The following is a 7,281-nucleotide window of genomic DNA, read 5'->3' on the forward strand; positions in this document are numbered from 1 at the left end:
ATGCTTCTGTACAGGGCAGGGAAAGGCACACCTTGAAATGGCATTTCATTGCTCCCTTTTCTCATATTCTGAGCCACTGGCCAGATGAGTCAACAAAGAAGACTCCCTTCATATTGCTTTGAATGGTCCTCTCAGGTCAGCGTATAGAGACGAAGCCCAGGAATCCATGCACTTGTACGGTCTGTTGACACGTACAGTACCAGTCAAAAGTTTGGACACACCTACTAATACAAGGGTTTTACTATTTTTTACATTGTAGAATAATAGTGAAGACAACTATGACATAACACATCAAATAATGTAGTACCAAAAGTGTTTTTAACAAATCAAAATATTGTCACCCTTTGCCTTGACAGCTTTTCCAACAGTCTTGAAGGAGTTCCCACATACGCTGAGCACTTGCTGGCTGCTTTTCCTTCACTCTGCGGTCCAACTCATCCCAAACCATCTCAATTGGGTTGAGGTCAGGTGATTGTGGAGGCCAGGTCATCTGATGCACTTCATCACTCTCCTTCTTGGTCAAATGGCCCTTACACAGCTGGAGGTGTGTTGTTGGGTCATTGTCCTGTTGAAAAACAAATGATAGTCCCAAACCAGATGGGATGGCGTATCACTGCAGTATTAGGTGATAGCCATGCTGGTTAAGTGGGCCTTGAATTCGAAATAATCACTGAGTGTCACCAGCAAAGCACCCCAACACCACCTCCTCCAAGCTTCACGGTGGGAACCACACATGCAGATCCATTCACCTACACTGTCTCACAAAGATACAGCAGTTGGAACCAAAAATCTCACATTTGGACTCATCTGACCAAAGGACATATTTCCACCAGTCTAATGTCCATTACTCATGTTTCTTGGCCCAAGCCAGTCTTTAATTGTCCTTTAGTGGTTTCTTTGCAGCAATTCGACCATGAAGGCCCAATTCAGTCTCCTCTGAACAGTTGATGTTGAGATGTGTCTGTTACTTGAACTCTGAAGCATTTATTTGGGCTGCAACTTCTGAGGCTGGTAACTCTAATGAACTTATCCTTTGCAGCAGAGGTAACTCTGGGTCTTCCTTTCCTGTGACGGTCCTCATGAGAGCCAGTTTTATCATAGGGCTTGGTTTTTGCTACTGCACTTGAAACTTTCAAAGTTCTTGAAATTTACCATATTGACTGACCTTCATGGAAAAGTAATGGACTGTCATTTCTCTTTGCTTATTTGAGTGGTTCTTGCCATAATATGGACTTGGCCTTTAACCAAATAGGGCTAGCTTCCTTATGACCACCCCTACCTAGTCACAACTGATTGGCTCAAACACATTGAAAGAAATTCCATAAAAATGTTAAAATAAGAAACACTTAAAGCAAACCTGTTAATTGAAATTAATTCTATGGGACTACCTCATGAGGCTGGTTGAGAGAATGCCGAGTGTGCAAAGCTGTCAAGGCAAAGGGTGACGATATTTTGATTTGTGGTACTACATGATTCATAGTTGTCTTCACTATTATTCTACAATGAAATAAAGAAAAACCCTGGAATGAGTAGGTGTCCAAACCTTTGACTGGTACTGTATTTTTGTTAAGTTAAACAGTAAAAAAAAAAAAGTTAACCATGACCTATTGCAGGGTTTTATGACTTCCTTAAAGGCCTATTCAACACAGTCAGGGATGGGAGTTATGGCCCAGATAAAAATAGAACCTTTTGACATAACCAGAAGTCATATTTTATTATCTGTACTCAGATCTTGTTTTTCAATATGTGGTGAAATGCAATGTTTTTTTCCCATGCATTTAACTTTAATAAAGCTGAAGAGGATATTTTATGGCGGTTGCCCGTTGAAACCTAACCTTAAAAAGGCTCAAAAAAGTAGAACCTGTTTTCACTTTAACTGGGTACTACAGTGCTATAAACAATACTCATGATAGATACTTATTTCATCTGCCATGACAAGAGACAATGAACTGAGTGAGTCAGACAGCATTCGATTAGAATTTTATAGCAAATCAAAAACACATGGCTACGGCGTACGCTTGACTATTGAGACACATACATGGTTGACAATCCAGGCCAAACAATGTTTTTTGGAAAATAGCATCCCAAAAGAGAACAGTAGGCTGTTCTACACTACCACAGTCTGTTTGCCCACTGGTCTACCAACCCATTTCCCCCCCATCTTCACTCGGCTCCCTGTCCTCCTCCTCCAGCCTGGTCATCACCTTTCTTCTTGATTCCAGACACAATGTCATCAATGCGGAGCAGCAAGATGGCCGTCTGAAAGGCAAGAAGAGACCAAAATTACATTAGTGGGGTTCACTGAAACCTTTGACTGTTTATTCAAATCATAAAACAAAAAATAGACTAAATGTGCTCTTGAGTTTCATTGTATTCACTTTAATGTGAAGGAGATAAGGCACTGGGAAGCACTCATCCTTTAGAGTAGTAGAAGTGAAAATGTTCTTGCATGGTGTCTGACTGCATTCACTACAGACAAAGTAACACAGAATTCATCCATGCCTTTTACAATATTTTTTAAAACATTCAAACATTTGTTGAAAGTGATATTCTTGTCAAATATATCTGCAACAGCAGCCCATTGGCCCCTCTTACCTCCACAGCAGTCTTGTAAGTCTGGGCCTTCACAGCCAGCGGCTCACAGATGCCAAGCTCCATCATGTCTGCCAAGGTGCCAGTCTCTCCGTTCACACCCCATGATGCACAGGCCTCCAGGGTGTGCTTGGCCTACAGAGGGGGGTAAGATTAATAAAACAATTCTGCTGTGCCCAACAAAATGACAAAGGTGCATATTTTAGAGTAACCACACGTACCCTGAGAGAGGTGAGCACGCGGATGGTGGAGGCTCCACAGTTTTGGATGAGTGTACGGGGGATAACCTCCAGGGCCTGGGCCACGGCACGGTAGGGCCACTGCTCCACCCCGGTCAGGGTCTTGGAACGCTCCATCAGCCTCTTGGACACAGCCATCTCCACCGCCCCGCCTCCAGGGAGTAGAGATGGGTCCAGTAGCACGTTACGACACACCTGCATGGCATCCTGCAAGTTACGCTCCACCTCCTGAGGGACAGAGAAACACATTATCAACACTTTGTTTGGATCCACAATGAAGCATTGAGTGTGAGAGCATACCATGAGGATCATTCATCCCGTCTGGTTATGGTCTGCCTGAAAATGAGCTGCTTCTGCCGTAACGGAGACATCTTGCCATATTCTTTGTGCATGAGGGGTAACTTGTTACGTACAGCCAATATCTCTTTGCTGGCTCCTCTCAGCAGGATGGTGCAGGCTTTGGGGTCTTTGCACTCTGTGACGAAGGTGAAGTACTCGTCTCCAATCTTCTTGATCTCAAACAGGCCGGCGCCGGTTCCCACGTCCTCCTCACGCAGCTCGTCTGTACGGCTGGCGATGCGAGCCCCACATGCCCTGAGAAGGAGGATAATGATATCAGCGTTAATAGTCAGTTAACAGACAATTTAAAAGGATTAATAGTCATCACATCTTCAGAATACTTTGTGGAATGGACCTTACCTTGAAATGCGGTTGTTGTCAGTCTTTCTGACACGGCGGATGGCTGTGATGTTGGCCTTCATCAGATAGTGCTGTGCCAGGTCTGGGGAGATGAGTGGAGAGATTAGTTTCTCTGGTCAGTGCAGGGGGAGCTTTGGAGGATTAAGAGCAGTTTCTAGAGAATTTTACATAGTGTGTGTGCTTAGTACCTGAGATTCCCTTCTCAGTGAAGATGAGGTCTGGCTTGAGGCGGATGATGTCTTCACAAATTGTCTGGATATACTCTTCCTCCATCTGAAGGATCCTGGAAAAGTCTTCCTCACGTGTGATCTCAATGTCAGTCTGCATAGGAACACAATATTTATTGGCTAATACCTGCTACTGTTATGCTTATACTGCATGTGTGTGCTGGTAATGCATTTGTGCGCATGTGTGGATGACTGTACACGCGTTTTCAATACCTGGCTCTCGCCCTTCTTGTACTCCAGGGAGCAGTCCAGCAGGATGATGCGGGGGTTCTTGATCATTCTGCGCATGCGGGGGTGTGTGACGTCCTTGTTGACCATCACGCCTTTTAGCACACATGAGTCCTCAATGAAGCCACCAGGCACCTATAACCATGGCAAAACCACGAGGAATCAACCAACCTGGTGTGTCATTTTCCCAATGACCACACCTTTGTCACTGATGTCAATCTTGTAACTGCAAGACATTTAACGCATACACGCAAACGTTAAAGCTTACCTTCTCCACTTTGGCGTACAGCTTAATGTTGATTTCCTTGCGTCCGTGCTCCTCCAACTCCACAGTGCGCACAGCATCCAGGGCAATATTACACGCCATGGTAGACCAACGGCTCAAGGCCTTGGTGCAGATGGCAGAGTTGATGATCTTCAGCATCTGTGCCCTGTCATTCACATCCACCGGGGTGCTGGGAGGGAACAAAGACAGTCGGTCAATAGAACGGAGTGTAAAAGTTTGCGAGGGAGAATTGAGTGTGTAGGTGAATGCAATCTATACCTGATGTCTTTGAGCATGTCGAGCATGTCGTCCAGGGCGTGTCTGTAGGCACTAATGATGACTGTAGGGTGCATCTGCTGCTCCAGGAACTGCTCTGCTACAGACAGCATCTCTCCAGCTAGAGCCAGACCAAAGATTGAAAAGGAATGTTAACCAAGAGCTGTTTTAAAATGTGCACACTCAGTACAATAGCTTAGAGGACGATTGATGATGCATAAGAATCAACATGGCCCTCTCAGAGTAGGAGTGCCACAACATCCAATCCTAAATAGCCTGAAGCTCAAAAGACAACATTCATAATGTTGAAGAAGTTGACTGGATCTCAGTCATTTCCATGTCAATGGAGTGAAATGAAATACTTCCACTACCAGGCCACTTACCAAGGATGATGACTGACGTGGTGCCGTCTCCCACCTCCTCATCCTGGGTGCGGCTGATCTCAATCATGGACTTGGCTGCCGGGTGCTGCACTTGGATCTGTGTTTGTTTACAGGAAAGGTAACTTGAACAGACCTGAATTTGTTTACATTCACCATCTTCCAAAGCAGTGCAAGTGTGCTGATGGGAAATGTAGTGCAGAAACCTCACCTCTCGGAGGATGGCGTTGCCATCGTTGGTCATGACAATGCCACCCATGGGGTCTAGCAGCATCTGTTAATAGATGGGGAACGGTTACGACAGTTCTATTTTGGCATCACTTTAGGATTTAAGTATCTAAGGGCCAGGAATTGTGTCTTGATACAAACCTTCATCATGGCTCTTGGTCCCAGGCATGTTCTGATGACATCTGCTATTGCCTGTAAAATTAGACTTCGTAAGGCTGCAGGAATTTCTCATGTTTAAACAAAAGTCAGAAAGAAAATTGTGGTAATGGGAAGTCGGAGAGGTGTGTCATCTTTACCTTTGCTGCACCGATGTTCCCTTTCTGAACCTTGCGTCCAGACTCTCTTTTCATATTCTGGCCTGAAGAGAGAAGATAATTGAGGTAGTGACAGAGAGGGTCTCTTAACTTGGCCTACGCTCAAAATGACTGACCATGATGCTGCGGTTTGTACAGTGTATTTGGCAACGTGACTGACAAATTGTAGGCCAATAAGTGTATAGTTAATAGTATTTTTCTGAACTTATATTTGCAAGATTGTCTGCACCATCGTTAGCTACCGTTTTGCCACTGCCCCGAACCAGATACTGAGCCCATCCCCAAAAACGAGGAGATACCAGAGAAATAGCTCACCTTAAATCTAGCTAGTAAGGCAGATAGCAAACTAACATCCATTAAAAATTACCATTACCAAATAGAACGCTAGCAGAACAGCATCCCTATTTATTCCCCAAACTGGATAAAAGTTTATTGTTGATTGTTCCGCTAACTACGCAGCATGACTATCACAACTCGAGACATCACCGGCTAGCTAGGCCCGAACCCGGGGCATCACATCGCATGAATGAAAAAGCTCACAAATGTAGCAAAATACACTTAAAACACTTCTGTATACAAATAATTGATAAATGTTGTAACTTTTTTTTATCACTCACTCAACACGACGATTGGTCTTCCCATCATTTTGGCAGCGTGCGTTGATCAACCGGCTACCAAGTTCTCAAAAGCAGCAAAGGAAAGGCTTGTTTGTGGCTGGGCAAAAAATGACCAATTAAGGACGAGGAAATTTTGATGAACAGCCGTACAACCCAATCTGCGTGACTACGAAAGAGGAAGTCGCCAGTGGGCGCTATCTTCAAGTTAATATTGTTTTCCTCGTATGATTACCCTATCAAATCAAATCCTATGTCGCAGTACATATATATAGAAACCCAATAAATTAATAGCTCTGTGGTATCAATTATGTGCATGAAGTCTTAAAGCTACCTGTATCTTCAAACGTTTAGCTACATTTACTAGGCTGACCATTTGGTGCTCTTAACGGAACTGTGGGCAGTGCATAATTCCGTATAACCTTCATCACTGTTACACGCGCATGTATTGCATTTTGGGATATGTAGTCCAGAAAGAAACAAGCCCATTCTGTGACGTCTTTGTTATTTATCAAATAATACACATGCATTGGACATTGCCCGATCTTCAAGTTGATAACTCTCTTTTCATGTAAGAAACCTCAAATTATTTCAGTAGTTACACAAATAAAAAGCTAAATGAGATGTAACAGTCAAATTTGATGTAAAACATTAATCTCAGAAGAGGGGCTAGCTGATAGAATGTATAGTTACATGAAAAATAAATACCAATAAATATCACTGTAATTTGATAACAAATAAACAGATGTCTAATAAAACGTACTAATATGTGGATTATGTGATATATTGTGTATGTAACACAAAACAAAATAGAGTGATGGAGTGTATCTAAGCCTGTCCATAGTGCTTCAGTAGTCTTCACCCTATTTTCGCACAAAAATGGATAAGTGTCTGCTAAATCAGTTTCCCAAACTCGGTCCCTTTTACCCCCTTTTTCTCCCTCATCGCGGCAACTCCCCAACGGGCTCAGGAGGCGAAGGTTGAATCATGCATCCTCCGAAACATGACCCACCGAAACACGCTTCTTAACACCCGCTTGCTTAACCCGGAAGCCAGCCGCACCAATGTGTCGGAGGAAACACCGTTCAACTGACAACCGAGATCAGCCTGCAGGCACCCGGCCAGCCACAAGGAGTCGCTAGAGCGCGTTGAGCCAAGTAAAGCCCCCCGGCCAAACCCTCCCATAACCCGGACGACGCTGGGACAATTGGACGCCGCC

At 44.1% G+C, this 7,281-nt stretch overlaps 1 protein-coding gene and 1 non-coding gene across 2 annotated transcripts; both read right to left on the bottom strand.

Annotated features, from left to right (window-relative positions):
• Positions 1-1,963: 1,963 nt before the first annotated feature.
• LOC120031284 (T-complex protein 1 subunit gamma-like) lies at positions 1,964-6,191 on the bottom strand. The gene is made up of 14 exons (XM_038976964.1): positions 6,066-6,191; positions 5,431-5,492; positions 5,276-5,326; positions 5,118-5,180; positions 4,910-5,006; positions 4,530-4,647; positions 4,254-4,440; positions 3,971-4,120; positions 3,719-3,851; positions 3,531-3,612; positions 3,245-3,425; positions 2,814-3,059; positions 2,596-2,727; positions 1,964-2,259 (listed from the first exon to the last, which is right to left on the bottom strand). The coding sequence occupies exons 1-14, from the start codon at positions 6,091-6,093 to the stop codon at positions 2,164-2,166; spliced, it is 1,626 nt and encodes a 541-aa protein (XP_038832892.1). The 5' UTR covers positions 6,094-6,191; the 3' UTR covers positions 1,964-2,163.
• LOC120031717 lies at positions 2,367-2,502 on the bottom strand. The gene has a single exon (XR_005473758.1). It is a non-coding gene; the product is annotated as a small nucleolar RNA SNORA15 (small nucleolar RNA).
• Positions 6,192-7,281: the final 1,090 nt, after the last annotated feature.

This window comes from Salvelinus namaycush, chromosome 37 (assembly GCF_016432855.1).
Source record: "Salvelinus namaycush isolate Seneca chromosome 37, SaNama_1.0, whole genome shotgun sequence".
NCBI lineage: Eukaryota > Metazoa > Chordata > Actinopteri > Salmoniformes > Salmonidae > Salvelinus > Salvelinus namaycush.